Raw genomic sequence first — 25,477 nt, 5'->3', positions numbered from 1 at the left:
TATCTTTATAGCATATGCGGCGATCGAGTCTTTCCGTCGCATACTCTATGAATCTATCCCTTTGCGGACTACCACCGCATATATGCGTTCTGCGTAAATCGTCAAATTGGCTGAAGAACTCATATATGCGTTCCGCGAAAACAACTGATAGAGCCGAGAAACGCGTACATGTGTGCATGCACATAAATCTGTGCATGTACATATAATATGTCCAGAATTTGACTTGGAATGCTATGAACGAAAACCGCGTTAAAGCACAAATATGCGCTGGCAATTTTTAATGACTATCGCGGCAGGAGCTCGGCCCCACGGTACGGTTCACTTCGAACCGTCCTGTTCGCAAAGGGCTAGATAGACCATAGTTACATTCTATACGCATTAACACCTACTTCGCGGCGTGCTGTCGGATTATATGTATAGAAAAAAAATAGCTATACAAGCTTTGCCTATGTTTGGCTGTCCAAAGGTTGACATGTTGAAGAAAATCTTTTAATTATGCGCCGCCTCCGAAAAGGTTGAAATGTATTTAATATACTACCTAACGAGTAAATAGGTTTAATTCATATCTGTGACGTAATTGTATGATTCAAAGAAATAGAAATTACTTCATTAGGAAATAGAAATTATTTTATACTTTTTAGTGCATTTCGAAGTCGGTGTATTTTTTTTCTGAAAATTATTTTATGTATATGAAATATGCTGGTAGAGTTTGGTCGTAAAAAATGAGGACACTGTATAATTTTTGTACTTCACTGTAAAATGTGTTCTTCAGATATTTGAACGTTATTCAAGCAAAAAATTCTTGCATTTTAAATTCAATTTAAAATGGAAAATTTGTACTAATTACAATATTCTAAAACAATAAATTATATTATAATAAGTATACATACATCTTTGATCTATTTTATTACTGCTATAATGAACTTCATTGTTAATATTGCATTTGCAGTCTTAATATTCATAGAACAAATTACAATTTACAAAATATAAAAATGTAAAATTCATTATTTTTTTCAATTTACTAATTTGGACATTTGAAAGTTGAAATTATACGAATTCAAATTTGTTTTAATATAGAGATTTGAAAATTGGAAATGTAAAAACCATATACTAATTTGAAAATTTAAAAAATAAAAAGTTTGGAGATTTAAAAATTCAGACCTCGAAAAGTTCAGAAATTTACAAATTCAGGAACGTGAAAGTTGTAAACATTTCTAATGTTTGCCTTTTACATCAAGAAATTGCTAATTAATTTAAAACCGATCAAACGACTAATCTATTTAATATCTTTGAATGGTTTTAAGCATCTTCAATCACTGTTTGGAACAGTGTATTGCTTTCTGGTTATTAGAGACTGTTATTTCGTGATTAGTGCTTTCACAGTAAGGCGAGCGTACTAACAAGACTCTATTTCCGCTATTGCTGGTCTTCGTAACACCTTCGAAAGTGATTAGAACGGGCAATCAAGTTATACAAGGAAATTGGTTTCTTCAATCAATACTGATGCATTGTGAGATGATTAGTGTTCCCATGGACGGTTTACACAGGAAATTATTATCCAGTGCAATTTATCTGTAAATTGTTATTTCAATCGTTTATTGTGAAAGTGGCCTAAATGCATTTAAGCTTAAACCGAGATATTTAAGCGCCTACGTTTCAATGAAATTAAAAATACGAGGTGTGACACAAAAGAAACGAGATTAGGTGTGTAGCTTGAAAAACCAATGGAATTGGCAGCAATTGTTTTTGTGGCATCATCCCACATACCTCCTCTATCCATGTTGCCAATTTCGATTGAATCGGTCATACAATTTGGAAGTATAGCGTTATTTAGTAAACACGTACAACTGCATTCTGCCGGAAAAATGTCCAACGTAAAAACCGAACAGCGAATAAACATCAAGTTTCTTGTAAAATTTGTTAAAATCTGTTGTAACATATGATGAGACATGGATTTTTACCTATGACCCAGAAAGTAAGCGCTAGTCAATGCAGTGGAAGTTTCCAGGATCCCCAAAACCCAAAAAAGCACGCATGTCAAAATCAAAATTCGACATTAATGGAATTGTAATGATTGAGCGGTTTCCCAGTGGTCAGACTGTTAACTAACACTATTACATTGAAGTACTAAAAAGACTTCGTGAAAAAATTAGGAAAAAAAGGTCACAGTTGTGGAGCGATGGATGGCTGTTGCACCAGGACAATGCACCCGCTTACACGGCACTGTCTGTCAAGCAGTTTCTAACCAGTAAAAATGTTACTGTAATGGGGCATCCTCCTTATTCACTTGATTTGGCTCCATGCGACTTTTTGTTATTTCCTAAAGTTAAATTTTGCTTAAAGGGAGCCCATTTCACCTCAGTTAAAGAAGTTCGGGCGGAAACGGAGAATCTCCTGAACGGACTTCCAAAAACCTCGTTTTAACCCTTTGCGGACGAGTGTCGGCATATAGCCGTATTTATTTTCCTTACTGTGCACTCCAATACGAGGTGCGATCATTAAGTTCCGGGACTGGTCCCGTATATCCAGATAAAGTCACCTGTTTCAAATTTGGCTACTATTCCCTTCAAAGTACACCCCTTGGGTAGCTATGGAGAAGAAGTACGACAATTTTCCATGTTTCTTTTTTTTTTTAATGTCCCTCTGTTCCAATTTGGAGTCCATCGTGATTTCGCAAAGGAGAGCGTACGTATGCTACCATAAACTTGTATAACACAGGATTCAATGAAGATATCGCTTCCAAACTTGGTTTCATATGTCTCGAAGATTGTTATTCTTATGTTCTGCGAGCGCATGTCAATCGTCATTCGTTTGGTCACAGCAGACACAATCCCGAAACTTAATGATCGCACCTCGTACCTCTCGTCCACAGCGACGCTCGTTCGCCGAGCGGCTCCGTCCGCAAAGGGCTAGAACTGTTAGAACTTACCAGCAATGGCAGCACCGAATGCAAAAGTGTGTGAATGCTAAAGGGGACTACTTTGAAGGTGGTAATGTCACGGAGAACTGATTCTGCAGGTACAATGATTTATTGGACTATACTCGTTTCTTTTGTGTCACACCTCGTATATAGGATGCATCACACTCGTGAAGTGTGTCAAAGAGAGCTAAATGCGATAATTAAGATAAAAGTTAAAATAATAATAGTATTAAGCTAAAATAACAACAATTATTAAGCGAATAATATGCATCTCCTAACCAAGAATAGACTTAAGCCATTTTCATAATTAACAACCAGATTATCAAATTTGAAACAGCACAAGTCTATTCGATACAATTTATCGAATCCTTCAATTTAAAAAAAAAACAATACTGGTCATCGAATTAGGACTACTACGAATTTTATATACGAATTGCATATACAGTCGTAGGCCATCGAGTTAGGACCACTATAAATTTTCAGCAATTTACATGTTTTCCATAAAATTATAGATTATAGTCATTAAACTTTCTTCCTGCAATGTAGGTTATGTAACATAAATTTAAATGAAATGATCACAGACTTATTTAATTCATGTGAAACACACAATAATTTTTGAACACGTGTTTCAGACCTATTAGGAATAAATAGAAACCGCAGGAGATTTTATATTATATTGTGTAATTAATACTGTAACATACACGGTGCTCTTATGTTCTCATTCATCTCACTACGCCATATTGCACCAACTGAAGATCCTCTAAAGTTTAGAACCCAAATTCTAATTAGTGCTCCGAAATAAATAATAAAGTCAGAGTAACGACGCCATTTTAAAGCAAAATTCACATTGCGGAAAATAATGTATACAGAATGGGGTATTTTAACTAATACATACAAGTTTTAATATCAATCAGATGTTATCTACAGTCCGTGGCCATCGAATTGAGACTACTATAAATTTTCTGCATTTTTCACGTTTTTCCTAAAATTAAAAACCCTGTTTAAATTATAATGATATAATTTATTAGCTACTGACATGATACACTACTACCGTACATAACATTATTAACACATGTTAATACCTTGTATTTCCACCCTTTAAATTTAAAATTTATGAGGAAATTTCAATAAATTATGTTATTGTGATAAAATTGTATTCAATTAAAATAAAAATTTTAATCATAGAAGAAGTATTTTTAAAATTTTATGTGGGAAAGGGAAGTTCAAATTAATTTTAAATAAGCAATTTGAAAATATTTAAATTTTAAGTTCAAAATTTGTTAATAATTTTATTAAATTTTATGAGGGACTTTTAATAAAAAATTTTAGTCGTTTTAAATGTTATAATACTTTTATCGAACAATTTTTAAATAAAAACTAAACTAAAAAAATAATTTAATCCAGATAACATTCATAACATTCATCAATTCTTGCAAACCACCTGTCCAGATATATGGCGATGGTCATGTATCCGGATCGTAACACAAAAGTGAAATTCCTTTGCAAATTCTTCTTCCATCGTCGAAAACTTAAGCGTAAAAATGTAGCTCGTAGAAGCAACTGATTTGAACAGAACCGTACTAAACGATTCAAAGTTCGAGGATCGTCCCTCGTTCAGTTGAACTGCGATGTTGGTTTGCTAAAAGTTTCAGCGGAGAACTTTCATCAACGAGGATTAAGTTCGAAAGTGTTTTGCGAATGAGTAAGAAGGAAGAGAAGAGAAAAAAAATGGATCGTGCTGGTTCTTTCAGTTAGCTAGTTTCTGGAAGAGGGCAAAAGCAGAATACGTGGGAGACATCGTAAAGTCTCGACTCTCAGGCAAGAAATTCTGAATTAGTTTCATGGAAGTCTTTTATCGTGGCTTTTCTTATCGTTCTCAAGAAATAGTTCATTTTTTGGTATCTACGTCCGGGTTAGCTTCGTTTTTCAACGAAACACGACGTACCTTCGAGGAGCTATGCTTCCGCCTGGGAAACTAAAGATCTCGTTGATTTTCATCCTTTCTTCGCCATTAGACCCATTTCACGGCAACCAATTTATTTCCATAATTTTATTATCACATTCAAATTTATTTCTTACAAATTTATTATTCGTTTAACATATATTTAATGCAAACTTATTTCTTACCAATTTATTATTTAGATAATACGTATTTAGTATAAATTTATTATTTATTAAATACGTATTTAGTACAAATTTATTTTCTAATTTATTATTTTAATTTATTTGGAAATAACATTTTTGTATAAATGATTTGATAATGAATATTAGTACATTTCTGTGATATTAATGTTTGTAATATCAAGATTCAAATCTGACAGTATATGCATGATAGGTGAATTGTGATTATACTGTAGTTTGTTGATCATTTTGTTGTATTGTTACTAAACGTACATATAAGTACATTTCACAAATATGTGGAATAGGGAATCTCAATTTCAATTTTTGGAACTTTAGAATTTGAAAGTGAGCAGCTCTGAAATATTTTATCTTGAATAATTTTAATTTGAAATATTCTGAAATAAAATATATTATTTTAATATATTCTAGTTTGAAATATCCCATTTTGTAATATTTCACTTTCAAATTTTATATTCAAATATTTTGTTTATGAATGCTTAATTATTAAATATTTTACTTTACAACATTCTAATGTAAAACGCGTTTAATTATGGAATATTTTATTCATGAATACATTATTTTGTAATATTCATCTCTGCAACATGCTAATATTGAATATTCTGCATTGAAATAATGAATAGAAAACAGCTACAAATTAATTTATTTCAGTTAGCTTAATGTTAAGCTTCAAAAGCATACAAAGTATATTCTCTTCAAAATTAACAATATACAAATATTTATATTCTTTATTGAAACAATAAATAGAAAAAAGCATAGAATTAATTTATTTATCCTTCATTTATCCTAATTTTACTTATAAAAAATATGAAGCACAATCTTTTCGAAATCGATCACTATATATACATATATTATTCTGCAACGAGATATGTTATTGACGTTACATTTAATGCTTGATTCACCGAAATTAATGTCCCTTGTTCAATTTTCCAGCCAACGAATTATACACATTGTATGATCAGATTGATCAAACGAATCAAAATATACACACGATTAATTTTCGCGGCTGGTCCGATATATTTGATATCGGTATACAGGATGAATTATGTATACACATCATTACATGTTGCAACAACGACGAATTTTATATTTATTCAAGCTGTCGGCCACAAATATGGGTTAACTGCTAATTAAATGAGGGACACCTATTACGACGTATCTCTGCATAAATATTGCATAAAATATTCGATACATCGAACAACAAACTGTGATAAAATAGTATTTTTCTATGAAAAAATGAACAAACAAAAAAATTTTTAATTGTTTGCTAGTTGGACAAAATTGTGAGCTTTCTTCACTTTTAACTTACTATACTTATGAATTATATTATTTTTTACTTATTTTAGCTATTACTTTTTCCTTTTGTAAAATCATTATAAGACTACATTATGCATTACAATAACATGTTATGATGAGAGACTTTGAAATTTTTACATATGCAATCAATTATTTCTCCTTTTATAGTAAATTCTGTTTATGGGGTGGACGAGTGCTTTTAGTTTATGATTACTCAAATCCAGTTGCTAGAACCCTTAATACTAGAACCGCAAACCCTTAATGTTGATGTATTGCTTGGTTTCATCACTTGCTACGATCACTTTTTGAAGAATAACCAAACCCATCGTGTCACTTAGATTCCTATTTCCACTCAAATTTGTGTATCCAATAAAAATTAAGAACTATTTCCCTCAGCCTTGTTCGTAAAAATTGTACAGCCATACCGAGCCTTCATCTTGTGAAATTAACAATCGAACTGACAGACACGAAACAGACACGAGGTTGTTCACTTCGGAACAACATCAGATACATATAGGCACACAGTAGTTCAGCTTGGAACATCATTAAAAACAAGTAGGAAGCATACATCGGTTATACATAATTACTCACGCTACAGCCCACTTAGCATCGTTTAATTGTCACTAAATATTGCCGACGCTCCGACGCACATACATAAAAGTTTCCGTTTACCTACAGTATTATTTTGTCCATCTATAAAATGTTCTATCGCAATTTTCTAAAAACTGAACGAATATCAGCATCATTTATGACTTTATAAAATGTCCATTGGACCATAATCGCTCACCTGAGACTCCACAGTTTTATTCTAGCTTTAACAGAAGTATGAACATGAGTAGGTTAACTGCACCTAATATGGAACATCGTAACATCTCGGCTACTGATCCATAAAATGTATCGGCAAATATCTTACGACGTAAAATATTTCAAGAATAATGGAACATGATTATGTTCACATCTGAACATCAGTTGGAAGTCCATTGTTAAATACGACGTTGATCGATATTTAAAAGCGTATAAAAATATTTGGGTGGAGAGACATATACTGAAGATTTTTAACGAAGATTAAATAATTTTTAGTTAAGTTGTGAAATTATTATGTTTACATGATTTATTGTTAGATATGTTTGCTCTTGAATATAAGAAATAACATTGGATACATAGACACGAGGTTATTCCACTTCGGAGCAACATCGGAGCAACATCGGATGTAGACGTTTAATTTAGAACATCATTAAAAATAAGTAGAAAGCACATGTCGGTGTTATAGAATTATTCAACCTACAATTCACTTATAAATATTAGAACTTCAAACGATTAAAGTTCCTCGTGTTGTTTAATCGTCATTAAATATTACCGACGCATACGCTACGATGCATATATAGTGTATACACGTAGCAAGAAGCATCCGCCTCGAGGCTTAACCATCAAATCCAACTTGCCGTTAAATCGCTCATACGGATTAAACCACTTACCGATACAAGTTCCATCAGGGGTAGCTTCGTAACCTGGTAGGCAGGTGATGGACAAAGTGTCTAATATCGGTTGATCCTTCAACTCCATCGGTTCAGCGCATCGATAAGAACCTGGCGTGTTGATGCAACCGTAACGACACATTTCCGTTTGTAAGTCTGGCTGAACACATTCGTCCACGTCTAGAACAAAAATGTTGAGTTTTTGTTACATTACTGAATATCAAATATGAAATGTCTGATACAATATGATACCATGAAAATACCATGAAATAGCACCTACTTATGATAAACTAAGCTCTATAAGACCTGACGGTACGAGTACATGTGGTTATAGGGGTATTCTGCTGAAGAGACTTAGATACATAAAGATGTTGTGATCCAGGTATATCATATCTGAAGGTATAAAGATGTTGTGATCCAGGAAAGCATAAGTATATGAGGATATAGAGATAGTCCGATTTAAGGATAGAAGGAAGTAAGCACACAAGAACGTAAGAATATAAGGATATGAGTGAGTGTATAAGGATATGAGTGTATAAGGGTATAAAGATATAAGGATATAAGAATATGAGGACATAAGGATACAAGGATATAAAAATATGTGGACGTAAGAGCATAGGAATATAATAAAGATGAAAGGGTATAGAAATACAGAAATGTAGAGATTTCGGGATATACATATGTGTTTCAAGATAGAGACGTAGGCGCATAAGATTCTAGAGGTCTAGGGATGTAGAGATCTAGAGATAGAGAGATATGTAAGGGTTTTGGGATATGGGGATTTGGGATATGGGGATTTGGGATATGGGGATTTGGGATATGGGGATTTGGGATATGGGGATTTGGGATATGGGAATTTGGGATATGGGAATTTGGGATATGGGAATTTGGGATATGGGAATTTGGGATATGGGAATTTGGGATATGGGAATATGGGATATGGGAATTTGGGATATGGGAATTTGGGATATGGGAATTTGGGATATGGGAATTTGGGATACGGGAATTTGGGATATGGAAATTTGGGATATGAGGATCTAGGATATAAGGATTTGAAATATAGGGATCTGGGATATAGGGATTTGGAATATAGGAATTTGGAGTATAAAGTTTTGATTCGTAATGTAGGATTTCGGGATATGGGGATTCGGGATGTAGTGATTTGAAATGTGGGGATACACAATTTATGAGTTCAGGATATTAGGACTTGGAATATAGAAACAAATACATGAATTTCAAATATAGAATACAAAAATTAATTTACTTAAATAAAAGTCAGTCACCCTTAAATCTCGTAAAAATATTATAAACAATGGATGAATGTGAAAGAATATCAATTTTTAATTGTAGCACAAACATTGTTACAAACGATCAAAACTTTCTTTCCTTATATAATGCTGTGAAAAAATAAATTTAATCGGTTCAAAAAATTGAACCACTTTATGTAGCATTTTTTGCGATAATGATTCGATTTAGCATAATAATTTGAAACAACTATTTCTTAACCAAATAATTTCAAAAGAATTTACCACATTTTTCAACTATAAACCTTTAAAATTTTTACCTCCCAGCAACAAAAACTTCGATTGCGAAGGATTAATTATCAATATTCTTGCACGGTGTTCAAAAAAAGGTAAACGTGAAAGAATTCAATTACCTTGACACGTTTTCCAGTCGTCCTTCAAGATGAACCCGTCAGGACAGAGACAAAATACTCGACCCTTGGTCGACAGACAGGTATGGGAGCACCCTGCGTTGTTGATGCTGCATGGACCTGAATCCTGACACGTGTGGTTGTCAGCTGACAGAATGGAGTCCCGTAGACCATCACAGGAACATTCGTAGCCGCCTATGGTGTTCCGGCATGTATCCTGACAAGGGCCGTGTCCGTTGTTTAACAGACACTCGTTGATGTCTGAATCATCGGCAAATGTTGGATAATGATTTCACGTTTTCGCTCATTTTAAATTCATCGAATTATTCAATCATTCAGTTTGATGAAAAATGGTTCAATGCGTTGAGATTTTCAATTTTAATTACTAATGTTATTGATTTATGTATTTAATGAAAATTTGAAAATTTTGGATTGGTAGATTGGAGTTCTGAAATTTTTAGTTTTTGGAATTTTGGAAATGGGAAATATTGGTAGTTGGAAATTTGAGAAATTGGATAATGTCGGATATTGCAGAATTATGGAATTTTTAAACTTTGGAATATTTTAGAATTCTGAAATTATTGAAGTTTGGAATATTGTAGAATATTTTAATTTTTGAACTTTAAAATTTTGATTCTAAAATTTGAGATTTTAGTAGTCTGAAAATTTGATAACTTTTGCACTTTGAAATCGGAGCTGTAAAATTTTGGATTTTCTGAACTTCTGGATTTTTTAGTTTTTTAATTTTTGAACTTCTGGATTTTTTAATTTTCTGATTTTTGAACTTCGAGACTTAGGAGGTTTAGCATTTTGAAATTTTAAACCTCGTTTTTCTCATTTTTCATCAAACTGTAAATCTTATCTAAATTTTTAACAAAACTAAAGAAAAATAAATAGTATAAAATAATTTGCCAACGATATAAATAATACGAATAAGCAACATTTAAACGACATATAAATAATTGGAATAAACAACACGTAAATAATACGGAAAAACAATATAAAATGGAACTTCCAATAAAGTCATGAATTCCACGTCGCAATTCCAATAATAGTTATATTGATGAAACTACAGATTCACCGGCGTATTTACATTTGTTGCTTTTTTTCAAGAGAAACAGAGAAAATTGTTTGCGTGATGAAGTATATATATGTGTACATTCGAACCGAAATCACTCACCCCTGCATGTGGATCTATCCTCGTTTAGTTTCATCCCCTTCGGACACTCACAACGAAACGATCCTGGTGTGTTCACACATTTATACTGGCAACCTCCCTTGTTATCCTTGCATTCGTTCACATCTGGATTTCAATGAGTACGTGTAATTCACGGAATGTAGCTAACTTCCTAACATCTCTCGCGCTGTTACTATCACGTACACCATTTCGCGAATAGTACTCAAAATTGGTCATTGATATTATACCTATCGCTACCATTTTTCAATTCCTATCAGGTTTCAATTCCTATCATCGATTTAGGAAAACTGTTCGAGATTGACGAAATTTGACACGATGATATGTGAAGTTTGCAATTTGAAGTTGTGTCAAGATTGAAATTTGAAGTTGCGCGAAGTTCGTATGAAGTTGAAGTTTGAAGTTGTATGATACTTGAAGCTTGAACTTATGTGACGTGTAATTTTTTAACGTGATTTGAGATGGGAAACAATATATCGAATATCGGTTAGAAGAGAACTATGTGAAATGTTTGAAAACCACTCACAACGCTGTATTTGATTTTAACCGGTGTATCATAAAGTTCACATTGTCCTTTACGCCTGAACTACATTGTTATACATTCTGTAAAATGTCAAGAATAATAGCCTACTATTTCAAAGTACCGTTCTATCCAAGATAATTTATTTATTTCATGTTCCAATAATTTATTTTACTGATTAGATGGCTAAAGGCCGGCATTGACCAGTCGTCCTCTGAAGAAAATGATTACATTACTAGACATAAAAGAGCTAATATCAAAAATATAAAGTCAGCCAGAAAACGGGATTATAACATTTATGGCACATGACTTTGAAGCTTAAAGCATAATAAAAAAGACTGTATAAACTCGATAATATTCTTAATATAAAATAACTGATTGCCAATTAGTGGACAATGTCCCACTTCGAAGTGGAACAGCTAACCCAAATTGATGATATAAAAGTACCTGAAAATATCACGTATGTTACATCAACCTGAAGCTTAAAGTAAAAAATTACTACCTAAATTTTTTAAATACAAAATGGCTGCTCGTCGCTCATAGCAAACGATCGACTTCGCAACATTTAAAATATGAAACAATTTAACATAAAATTATTGTAAGGCAGCATTTATATTACATGAATTTGCAGCTCGAAATTTGTTGAAAATTACCATGCAAACATTTTCTTAATGAAGTTAGCATAAAATTGTTCATCGTTGGATCTTACTCTAATCATTATACGAAGTAATAATGACATTGATGTGACGATATTCTGAGATACTTAATTCATATAGAAAGAAGTTAGAAAATGAGTATACAGGGTGGCTCACTACATTTTGCCATCTAGATTTGCGTCATTATTATTACCCGTAGCAAACAATGTTTTAGATGAAGTTGATTGCATATGCATATGCTAGTGGTATATTTTTCTTTGTAGGCGGACGTGTAAAGAATATATGAAGATCATTAATGTTTTTCTAAATGGAATCATATATTTTTTATTATATTAGCTGATACTCCTTCGCATTCTTCACAAGAAAGTATTAATCTCTTTATGTGAAAAAATCATTAGTTTAGAAGATACTTTAATTCTTACTTGTTAGGAAATCGTGACTTTCTGGTCAGTATTATGAATTGCCCTAACTGAATAGCAAATTTTTTTTCTACGTGCTTTGAGAGGTCACGTGTCACCAAACGAATTGTGAGTTTTTGTTTTTTTTTTTTATTATGCAGTAACAGTGAAATTTAGTCTCTGTTACGTCTCTAATACAGTGGATACGACGATACGGTGAATTATCACATCATAATGAAGTATTCTAAAGAAGGAAAGATAGACATGTTATCAGTTTATTTTGAAGCTGGGAAAAGTGCTACACATGCGGAAAGATTATACGCTACGGAATGTTAGTAAGTAATTAATTTCTCGATTCAGAAAATGTTCTGATGCAAATGGTCACCACATTGAACCTTTTCTGTAAATAGACATTAAAATTAAAATATCTTCTAAACTAATGATTTGTTCACATAAAGAGATAAATACTTTTTTGTAAAGAATATGAAGGAGTATCAGCTGATACAATAAAAAATATATGATTCTTTTTAAAAAAAACATTAATGACCTTTATATGTCCTTTATACGCCCACCTACAAAAAAAATATACCAGCAGCATATGCCCCTCTCAAAACTATTCAACTTCATCTAAAACATTGTTTGCTATGTGTAATAATAATGACGCAAACCTAGATGGCAAAATATGGTGAGCCACCCTGTATAATCATTTTTAGCAAATTTTAAGTTTTAAATTGGTGTATCAGAAATATTGAGTTAAAGCACTTTTATGCTTATGCTCGTATTTAATATTTATAGTAGTGATATCAAATCATGTCAAAATTCTGATGTTCTGAAACCTGACGTTTCCAACAATTTCATACTAATTTTTCAAGTATTACATCCGAACATTTATTACTCCCTCAATTAATGATTAGAGATAAACAAATTTAAGTTAAGTATAGTTAGACATCGCAACTACTATCAAACAAATTTAAAAACTTGCAGTATGAGAGTTAATATTTTTAGGTACAAGACTTTGATTATAAATGGACATTATTAATATGTACACGATTTATACAATTTCCCTAAATTCTGTCTTGCTACTTTTATTTCTTGAGTACTAAAACATCGTTTTTTAAATTATTAATTTATTTCGAGTGTTAGATAAAAGTGTAAGCCATATTACGTATCTGAAACTGTCACTAATAATTAATTAGGAAAAATGTACAAGACTTCAAAATTTCCATTAATGTATACAAATGTTTGTATGTTTTTAATATAAAACCAATGTGAAATTTATTGCCGGCTGAAATATCGGACGACGTATCACATAGTAACACTTATAATACATCAATTTGAAGATTAAAGTTTGATGCAAATGACTACATGCATAAACACTTCATCAATATTCCCAATACAATATGGCTCACTATCAGTAACGGCAAACAATGGCCCAAGGTAAATATTTCCTGATCAAACAGTATCGATCACTCAATTGCTTATATTGCAAAAAATATTTCGAAGTTCTATTAGCTACTTCAAACAAATATCGTATAACTCAGGAAGTATAGATACTTAACAGTAAAAAAATTCTTTTAACATTTGGGGATCTAAGTGTTTAAGAATCTTCTTTTTTTGAAGTTGTTCAAAAGTTTAATTGTTGCACTATTAATGGAGAATATTAAATTGTGAATTTATTTATTTAATAAAAAGTCAATTAATTTAGTTTAAAAAACTATTTTATTTTATATTGAAAGATCCTGCATTGTAATATTTTATTTTCGAATTATTTTAGTTTGCAATATTTGGTTTTCAGTTTTGCAACATTCTATTTCGAAATATTTCGATTTGATGTATTCCATTTTTGAAAACTCCATTACGCAATATTCTAATTCGAAATATTCTATTTTGAAGATGTTACAATTTTATATATTCAATTTTGGGATATTCTACATTGAAATATTCAATTCTGGAATTTTATATATTCTATATTGACGTATCTTATTTTAGAATACGCTAATTTGAGACACTAAATTCGGAAAATATTCTGATGTAAAGATGTTATATCTTATTTTGAAAAATACTAATTTAAGATAAATCCATTACACAATTGTTTTCATGTAAGATTCAGTTTCAGAATGATATGCCATAAATATTATTTTGCAATACTTTTGTTGTGCTGCGCGTCAACTTAATGCATACGCAAGCTGGTTAAGTTTTGTATCAGTGACCACTACTCCGATAATATGAATAAACAAACTGATGTAAGAGGTATAAGTTGAACTTTATTTTAGTACTTAAAAAATATCACACGACGTGGTAACGGACTTTTAAAGATGTTTACTAGGTAAGAGCTGGCGAGAAAAGTTTTCGTGTTTTCCACGAAAACTAAAAAATGCGGAGTGGGATCAGCATGTATTTAGGGGTGACAAGCGTCTTGTGAAAATTAACCATCAGATTGGTCGACAAAATATTGCAAGAAGGGGTAAGAACCGCCCTAACAAAATGTTTGAGCTCAGGTCAATTTTGACCTGAAGAGTGTCGACTATGCCGTCGCTTGTCACCTAACGGTTCGACAGTAATAAACCTAAATTATGCTGGGCCTTAATAAGAATATAAAAACATATAAAAATTTTGGAGTGACAAATTGCCCGCAATAAACCGCTGCAACGGTAACGGTCATTTTTAAGAATATTCCAACTAAAATAAAAATATGGTTTTAGAACAGTGCTCGGATTTAGATGCCCTTTTCGAGCCGATTTCGGAGTCGACGCCTACCGTGCTCCTACTACCGCGCTCGACTGCCCACGTGACGCCGTGCGTCAGGGACGTCGCACGATAGATTTGTCGGGCCATGGGGCCCGTGATTAGAAATTTTCCTTACACTGTTAATAATTATTATTTTTACAGATTATTAAAATTGTTAATACTATGTTTGCATTTATAAACATCTTCCATATATACATATAATAACAATAACACAAGTTATAATAATTACAATTTTGTCAATAGCTTTCCACATCACCCAAGAGGTACTATTGTTGATGTATATCTTTACATAATAATTGATCTTTACATAATAATTTTTGTAAAAGTTAAAGCTTTAAATTGCTGTACCATAAGCCCCATTACATAAAACTTTTATGTCCTAAAATCATGTCCAATTTTATATGAATCAATATAAATCAATGTTTACTACAAATTATCAAACTATTATTTTGCATCAAGATTACTGATTAAACATTTGCGTAGTAATTTTGATCAAACATTAAACTCCACTATAATATGTTTTAAGCACTAATTTATATTATTTTTACCTAAAGAAGTCTTGTCAGAAATGATATCAAAATCAGTTATTATTTTCTGCACATGGTGTGCAGCCATTTTGTATAAAGAATATTGATTAAACATTTCTATAATAATCTTCATTAAATTTTAAGCTACAAAATGATATATCATAAGCATTATTTGTTAAAACTTGTATGTGATGAAATAATGCTTAACTTTATATGCACCAACATCAATTATTGTTCTCTGCAATTAGTAAGCAACCATTTTGGATTCAGAACATTGATTATACGTTCACGAAATAATTATTAGCAAACTATATATTTCAAAACGGATTATAAGCATTATTTGGTAGAACTTTCATGTAACAAAATCATAGCTGTTTTATATGTATACACCAATAAATAAATGATTTATAACTAAATTTTTGTTCAATGTATAAATTCTTATTTTATATCAAGAATATTAATTACATATTTACATAGTAATATTCATCAAATTTTAAACTTCAAAATAATACATTGTATTATTTATTAAAACTGACATAATATGCACCAATTAATAAATCCATAAATAACTGATTTATAATAAATCAATTAATAATTAATAAGAATTTATTATTTTCTGTAATTGACAAGCAGCAATTTTGCATCAGGAATATTAATTAAACATTTATACAGTAACTTTGGTCAAATGTTTAACTTAAAAATAATATGCCACAAGCACTTGGCAATGCATTTACGTGATGACATCGTCTCGAACTTTTCACATTTGGTATATAACAAGCGATCGATATCGATCGAATCTTTTAATAGTTCGCACTATTAAGTTTTTTCTGTCTCACACACTTTCTTTCTCCCCGTCGAAATGAATACTGAAACGTAGAAACATTTCTCCGATGGAAGGAGACCTGTCAGATGGGTAGAAAAGAAATTTCTCGAGATGAAATATCGACAGGACAGTCGTTGAGATATCGACAGCTTCCGTGTTCTGCGATCGACAAGTTCTTCCTGTTCGTATTAAAACATCAACGATTTCGTTTCAGACATTTTTCCCTTCTCCGTTGCTTCGATTTCGACTACATGGTCTCCCGTTTTCCATAAAAATCGAACAGAAAAGTTTATTTCGAAGTTCGCTCGCGTGTTTTTCAATGAAAAAAGAAAGGAAGCAAAGGGTACTTGAGATTTTTATTCCATCTTTTCCTTTTTCGATGTCTCGACGTTTAGAGGAACGATTCGAACCGCGTTCCAGAGAAAAACACTCGTACATCTCCAGTTTCCTCGATATTTCTTGCATCATAATTAATTTTCGAGCTTCGTTAATTCGATCAAGTCGTAAAATAGCCGGAATCAAATGATAATGAAAAATTCAATTAAATTCCGTTGCGTTGAAAGAGTGGACGATATAGAAATGCAATAAATTCTCGATAATCCAAACAGATTGGAAGGACAGGTAATACGAATTAGCTGAAAAGCCGGTTTAATCGAAAAGTCCAGTGAAGTGAACTTCCATTTTATTCCAGGAATATATATATATATATATATGATAAATAGAGGGTAAAGTTGCTTTGAATAGACGGAAAGAACAAGAAGCACGAATTGAATCCTAGTTCATTGCAATGAAGTTTTGAAATGATGAAACTTTTCGTATCCATCCATTTCCTGTCAGTACTTTCGAAATTGAAATTATTCTACATCCTATACGATTCCAAGTTTTAATTTTTTTTTATTCTTAATTTTAATTGTATCAAAGTTAGGACGTTGAGAGATATTTTACTAATTATCCTTGCAATGATATGTGATTTAAAAGATTTAAAAGAAAATGATATATAAAAAAGAAGTAAATTATATAATACATGAAAATGTTACTAAAAGATTAAGAAAAAATATTAATATGCAAATTAATTTTCATTACATTCATCGCTTAATTGACGTTATTTAATGACTTCGTTTATTTATTGTTTTGATTCAAAAGTTGATTTTGTCTTAATCCAAAAATTAAATTAAATTCTTCTAATTACACAGATCAGTATTTTTATAATATTATTATAAATAATTGTAGATATTATAATATTGTCACAAATAATACGTTGTACAAAATACCCAAAATTTACTAATTTCATCAAAATTTAATCAAAGTCATCCAACATTTAATTTCTATTTACAGCTAAATGATACCGACGCAATCAAAGGTATAAAACAAGCCATCAATTAAGCGATGAGATGTTTGAAGTAGATCCTTCTAGATTAGGTAAGATGAATGTTGCTTACCTACGCATTTATCGTCTTCCAAGCGGAAACCTTTATAACAGGAACACACTGGTCTACCGTCGACTTCCTTACAAACATGATCACAGAAAGCTTCAGCACACACGCTTTCGAAATTCTCCTTGACCTTACACTTTGGCGGCTCTCCTATCCATTGACGATTTCTGCAAAGCAACCTGCTTGTTGTGCTCGCCATGTAGAATCCCGGAGCGCATTCATAGTCAGCTTCCAAATACTCGTGGCCAGGTATCGAGGACCTTGAACAAACATCAATTGCAACTGTTCAAACGTTTCGAAATGAAACTACATGAAATTGTAATAACTGTTGCGTTTCTGTACTGCGTGGCCGGCTCAAACTACGGGCAATCGATTTGTTCTAATTGTTTGGACTTGTATGAAATATAATTAATAAGTAATAACGTGAACGAGCAATACGGGAACAGGTCTTTGTAGTTTCAGCTTATTGCGATGCATCGTAAAGCAGCAAAGTAGTCAATATTACAAATCATTTTGTTTCAAGAAATTTTATTTGAATATTTCTAAAGGATGTTGCTTCTTTTGAATTAGTATTTCCAGTGGTGGTTCGCGTATAAACACTGTGGATGTGCAACACCCCCTATTTTCATTTGATATTATCGATAACATAGTAAGTAAATAATGTTTGATTTTGTTCTTTTAAGATTTTATCAAGTTTCTCAATTTTTCTTTTTATGCATTTGTTTCCTTTTACACAATTTTAAAACAAAGGTTAAACATTACCTGGAGCACATCCACTAATTTTAGCTACAGCCACTGATTTTCAGCTTTGAAACCCAAAAATTTAGCATTCTTAACTCCTTACTTTACTTTGACAAGTTTGACTTGCACTCATTTATAAGACTTTACTTTGAAGTTTATGTCAAATTATAATTTGTGTAGGCAAGGATTGCTGAGTATGAAATACATTATTTCCTTCAATATCATAGCTATGAATAATTTGGGTATAAGGCATAAGGGACTTATTCTAAATACTTAGAATAAGGGGACCACCTTCGATTTCGATCACTTCGAAATATGTTGTCAAGGTGCGTTTTTCAAAATAATGGCATTTATGTATCCTTTGAATGAAAGTCTAAATGAATAAATGACTAATATATGCTCCATTTAGCATTTGACTGTATTCAGCTCGTACTTACATATACTCTCCGCTCATTAATTCGCACATGTGTTTTCGAAATACCTAAAAAAGTCCGTTCCGAAGAGTTGTGGGATTAATGTCGACGTGGTGGCGGGGAGGTTTGGAGGGACGAAATCCCCCAAAATAATATACGAAACCCTAGTTTCGATTTATTCACTTTTGGAAATATTAGCAGTGAAGCGCATCATTTTTTCAAATATCTTAAAAACTAAAAGAATCCGACTATCATATGTACAGGAACAAGGTGTTCGGAATGATGACCTTGACAAGATATTTCACTGTGATCGAAATCGGACGTGGTTAGGTTATTCTAAATAACCTAATATGTTATGACTGACGTATCTGGCAAATAAATTGTGCAGCAAGGGGTTAACCATTAAAGGACCATCGTCGGTGTTCAATTGAAGGTCAGGACTGATAATTTCCCGAACACTTTCATTATCTGATCGCAACTTTGGAGGTATGTATTTATCTAACAAATGGCTGATCACGAAAATAAGAGTATAACTAAACAGAGAATTCATATCCATCTTTACTCCTCTAAACACAACTTTTAAAAAGGCTTTCTTTGCGCCGAAAGACTGGATCTTCGTGAAATCCTTTGATGTGAAGTGAAAGACTGTGAAATTCTGTAATCTTGGATTTTGTCGAGCGTACTCTCATATATTATATTGTCACTATGCTGTCATTCACATTGTTATACACTTTATGTTTCTGTCCAATTTATACGTTAAACTATATTTAAACTTTTTATACATTTTGAATTATTTATTTAATACTTTCCAGTGCATAAACACTAATAATTTCTGCTAATCTATTAAGTTTTTAGTATTTTAGTTTAAAATATTCTATATTGGAATACGTTATGCAGTTTACAATATTTTATTTTTATATTTTATGTCTTTGCAAATTCATATAATTTAAAATATTCTACTGTATAACATTATATTGTGAAATACTTTTTTTAAGAATGTTTTAACTCAGCATGTGCTATTTTTTGAATTCAGAATGTTCTATTTTGAAAATAGTTTAATATCATTCAGTCTATTTTGGAATATGTATATTTCAAACATTTTTTGTTTCATAGATACATTGAAATTCTATTTTGGAACCTCCGATCATTATAATTCAAAATGTTCTATATGCTATCTTGAAAATGCCTTTGATATGAAATATGTTATTTCAAGTTTCTTAACTTCAGAATATCTTTTATAATATTGCAGTTTGAGATATTCTATTTTGACATATTCTATTTTGAAAATATTCAAAATTGAAGTACCCATGTTGAAATGTTTTTTATTACAAATATAGTTCAAAATACGTTATTGTAAAAATATAATTACCAACTAACATGTCTTACAAAATATTTCTATAAGCAATACAAACTATTGTTTAGCCCTTAACATAACCATATTATTTTACAATATGGCTGTTCTTATTTGATCATCTAAATCTTACGTGAAATTATTTTTCTCACTTTTAATGAATACATAGTGGTTTTGTAGTAGAAAAAGCGTATGGTCGATCGTAGGAATTAATTTGTTGATGGGTTTACTGCTCACACTCCAAGAACTTGCGCAGGTGGCAGACGAAAGATATCTGATCGATACTTTCCCATCAAGATAATGTAGGTCCGAAGGAGAGATTTATGATTTTCTGCCATTGAATTTATAAACTGACTGAAAATAGAATTCCCAAAATACTTTGAAACTATTACACGCATCAGTGTCTTATCGTAAATTTGATCATAACTATAATAAATTTTGCTTTCTCGACAAAATGTTTTATGAAATCATTTCCTCGTGATCTTTCAGGTACTCTATTTACCGTCTAAAGATTGCCAACTATTTTGAATACAAAGTCACTGAAAATAATTGCGAATATTTCATGAACTGCAATATGCATGTTACATTTTTAAAAAATTGTTATTTGTTAATTTATATATATACATATAATATATTAGTGATATATTCAGGTACCTTTATGTCATCAATTTATGTTAAACGTTCTATTTCAAAATAGGACATCGCTCTGCAATTAGCAGTTATTTTATATTAAGAATATTATTGACTTTATATGGTGGCTTTTATTATACTTTAAACTTCCAACTGATGTTTTACAAGTGCTATAATTCAATCACCTGTCCAATTTTCTATTGTCAAAATCAGCCATTTATATACAATTAATATAATCATTTTAATCGAAAAAACACTAATAAGTACTTACTTGTTCTATTATATTTTATGCTTCAAACTGATTTACGTTATTTCCCTCATATTAAATCTAGATCTGTCGAATGAAATTCTAGTAGTATAAAAATGAGGTAACATTTGTGGATCACGAGTCAGCTCTTTCGGCTAGATTTAATCTTTTCTTCCTTAATCTCCTCCGCGATATCCTTCTCACGCAAAAGTATTTTCGTAGACTGTTCTTTCACCCCCTGATTCAATATTTGCTCCGGGTCAAGATTTATTTGCCATTTACACTCACTTCTCCGCTTACTTCCTCCATCTTTCTATATTTTATAGCTGAGCGAAGTAATTCCTGCATGTCGAAGCATTGAAAAGTTCTAGCTTTTCGATCTGAAAGTTTTCTGGTGGCCCTGCAATCCCAGCTACAAACTTGTCCCAGTAATTCAGTTTCCTAACGAAAAGGGAGAAATTTTGCAGCCTGCAATGGGGTGACACGTTCATTGCAACGCGGCCATGCGCTCGATTAAAGAACAGACTAAGAGAAGGCTTTTCGAATAACCTTTTGCCCCTGTTCATGAAAAAGTTCCAAGTAAATGAACAACGCGAACGGCTATTATAAACGTTTCATTTCTCGAAGGAGAACAAGTTTTATAAAGCAGAGCAAACGGTTTTATGAAAAGCTCGCAGAATTGGAGAATGGACTTTTGAAAATTCTGAAATATGTTTGTCGGGAAATACGCTACGTTTAACCGATTTTTCATTCAAAATATATTTTCAATACGTATTATTCGGAATCTTTAGAATGTTTGTGATGAATGAATGAAGAATATTGCTGAATGTGTTCGAATTTAATTGTAATTTAAGTTAATACGTAGAACAAAGATTTTCTAAGAATTTTGGTTTAATTTACTAGCTTAATTGTGTTAGAGTAATTTGGAAATCTTTTTTCATAAGAGATTGTAGCTCATTTATTTATGTATAATTGATGTTATTTTTTAATGGATTATGAAGGAGCCAATTTTTTTGTTTACTAGTATTATTACTAATATATTCTAGTAATGCTTTTTTATTATATTCCAGTCGATTGTAAAAGAACATATAAGGTATATGTTTCAATTATGTCAACTTTATCAGTTGTGGTCACTACTGCAGATATGATTTTCGTCTTTTTATTTTTCATAGGTGTTTTACGTCGTGTCGACTGCAAGGTCATTGGCGACGAGTGCGTGCCTATATACAAGGTATGTCCTGAAAGTAATGTCAGTGACTTTATTATGATGCGACTTCACGTCGGACCGCGATTTTTTCGGTTAAAATTGGTAGTACGGGACGTCAGCTAAACAGATCTCCGCTGCTGAAGGTGGTCCGAGCATCCGGATAGTGAGGACGAGCCTATCCGTGAAAATTGTTTTGTGTCGCTGTATAAGTCAAAATGCAGCGCTCGTTAGAACAAAGAGTTGCGATCAAATTTTGCGTGACACTTGGAAAGACCGCGACGGAAACGGTTGCTATGATCAAGTCAGCTTATAAAGAATATGCCCTGTTAGATCGGCAAGTGTTTCGGTGGCACAAGACCTTTTTGAATGGCCGGGAAGAGATCGACGACGAGGACCGTGCCGGACGGCCATCCACGACCACCACAGCCGACAATGTGACGCAAGTGAGGGAATTGTTGAACTCAGACCGACGATTAAGTGTTCGTTTAATGGCCGATATGCTAAATATTCCAAAAACTCAAGTGTATGACATCGTCAAGAACCATATCGGCAAACAACTGGAGGTTGCACCATGACAACGCTCCAGCCCACATCGCCTTTATCGTCTCCGACTACTTGGTTAAAGCAGGGGTGCCAACGATTCCCCAGCCCCCGTACAGCCCGGTCGTAGCTCCCCCCGACTTTTTTTTTTTGTTTCCACGCTTCAAAACACCCATGAAAGGGAAGCATTTCGGGACAGTAGACGGAATCAAAAGAGCTTGTACGGCGGCATTGAAGGAAATTCCGGAGGAGACCTACCGCAATGCATTCGAGAGCTGGAAGACTCGCTGGAGCCGATATATTGACGCAGAAGAAGCCTATTTTGAAGATTTTTAATCATTTGTAACGAGCAGCTCAATAAATTATTTTTAATCGACTTACTGACATTACTTTCAGGACATACCTTATATTTTGTTGAACATGTTTGCTTTCTTAAGAAATTTTATGGTGGCACTTATGTATCTGGTCCTGAGTTGTAAGGGCTGTATTCGGTTTTATATCATACTTCTGTCTTAGGGATTTGGTTCTTCTGCACTGATATATAGGGTGTCTCACAATTAGTGTAGGTTCCTGAAATGGGGAGTAGCTGACGTGATTCTAAATAAGATTTCCCTTTACAAAAATGGGGTTTGGAGCTTCGTTTTTGAATTATTAAGGAAAAACATAGACCAATCAGAGCGCGAGGATTACGCAGACGCGAGAGCGGCAGCTTCGGATAACGCGTAGTTTGCTAATCCAACGCGTGGTAATGCAATGCGTGGTAATGCAACGCGTGGTAATGCAACGCGTGGTAATGTAACGCGTGGTAATCCTACGCGTAGTAATACAACGCGTGGTAATCCTACGCGTAGTAATACAACGTGTAGTAATACAGCGCACAGTGGCGAAAAACGGCGAAAATGTGGACGAAACTAATATCTTCGATTCTGAGATAAATTATTCAAATGTTTTTCGATAAGGTGATTATATTAGTGTTATAAATTAATTTTTTGTGTTAAAAATCGAATTTTTATTTGTCAGTTAACTAATACGGTTAGTTAACTAGTACGTATGAATTTGAATCTCGGAAACTATTTATCGAAATTAATTAAATCTTTCTGCATTTTAATCTTGAATGTTTGAACTATCATAATAATATTTTTCTCATTAACAAATTCATTCTTTAATATCAAAAATTGTAAATAAATTTTTATTTTTTAAATTGTTGAATAAACTTTAAATATCTAATATGTAATATATATATGGATGAGGATATTGAAATCTTACCTACAAAACAAGACTTTTTGCAAAGGTCAGCAACGACATATTTGAAAAACATCTGAAACCGCTGTTGTCGCACATGATACTAAGGCGCGCAAGTGAACAAAAATGTGAATAACTTAGAAGACCGCAAATTACTGCAAGATATCATTACAGATCCTTGTTCGGGAAGCTTCCAGCTTTCATTTAAGCCTATTTGGTAGGTGAACCGAGGTGAAGATCACAACTTTTTCCTTCCATAAACATTAAGTATGTTTATGGTTTATATCTCTTTCCATATCAGTGTTAAAAATAAACATTTTGTTGTGCAATTTGCATTATTATAATACTAAATTATCATATAAAAAGCCGATAATAGTGCATAAACATAATATTTTTAAAATGTCGAACAACATTAAGTTAAACTTTACCCGGAGAAAATTGATTTTACAAAATGTTCAACTTTGGTGGCTCATATCTTCGAAACGATAATAATAAAATCATTAAAACTGTGAGAACAGTATGCACAGATTCCTTATAAACTAGTTTCACTAAATGGATTTCAAGAAGTGCGATTTTCATTTTTTGACTTTTGTCCACGTTTTCGCCGTTTTTCGCCACTGTGCAGCGTGTGGATATCCAACGCGTAGTAATCTAGCGCGTGCATATTCAACGCGTAGTAATCCAACGCGTAATAATACAACGCGTGGTAATTCTAAGCGTAGGAATCTAATGCGTGGTAACCTAACACATAGTAATCCAGCATGTGGATATCTAACGTGTAGTAATCCAGCGCGTGGATATTCAACGCGTATTAATCCAACGCGTAGGAATGCAACGCGTGGTAATTCTAAGCGTAAAAAATTTCATTAAACTGAAGTACAGTTTTTAACTGTGTATTAATTTAATTTTTAATTCTGAACTGCAATAAACGCTTTTCTCACAATTTTGTAATATTTGGAATCATGAAATATTGGCACAAATTTAATTACAAATTAAATTAATAAATGGAATTTCTACAAATCTTTAATTAATTCATATGATCAATAGAACGAACATGTACCAATACAATTCATGACCAATACAAGAGCCATTTACATTTTAACTTAATTAAAATTAAATTAATGTTTGAAATATAAATTTCTATGAAATTTTGATTCGTTTAATCACGTACTTACGTATGAGTATCTATAATAATTATAGTGAATAAATTTTGTGGAAAAGAGCCGATATGTTATGAAAAATTGACAGAACTGAATAAAATTGTATAACTAACAAATATTTTGCAAGTATGGAACGTAGTTTTTAGTAATAGAAAAATTCAG

At 32.2% G+C, this 25,477-nt stretch overlaps 1 protein-coding gene across 2 annotated transcripts in view; it reads right to left on the bottom strand.

The window, feature by feature from the left end:
- Positions 1 to 25,477, bottom strand: part of LOC100882272 (uncharacterized) — a 156,200-nt gene that overhangs the window by 41,852 nt on the left and 88,871 nt on the right. The window contains exons 6-9 of one of the 2 annotated variants that reach the window (XM_012294408.2): positions 17,791 to 18,044; positions 10,665 to 10,787; positions 9,488 to 9,745; positions 7,831 to 8,010 (exon numbers count right to left, since the gene is read on the bottom strand). In XM_012294408.2, coding sequence (XP_012149798.1) covers positions 7,831 to 8,010; positions 9,488 to 9,745; positions 10,665 to 10,787; positions 17,791 to 18,044 — 815 coding nt within the window. The remainder of the gene's footprint in view (positions 1 to 7,830; positions 8,011 to 9,487; positions 9,746 to 10,664; positions 10,788 to 17,790; positions 18,045 to 25,477) is intronic. The other variant, XM_076530328.1, reaches the window with a different exon arrangement.

The sequence above is a fragment of the Megachile rotundata genome, chromosome 4 (genome assembly GCF_050947335.1).
Source record: "Megachile rotundata isolate GNS110a chromosome 4, iyMegRotu1, whole genome shotgun sequence".
Lineage (NCBI taxonomy): Eukaryota > Metazoa > Arthropoda > Insecta > Hymenoptera > Megachilidae > Megachile > Megachile rotundata.
Note: the sequence above shows the minus strand (reverse complement) of the source record. Positions and strands in the feature narration are given on the sequence as shown.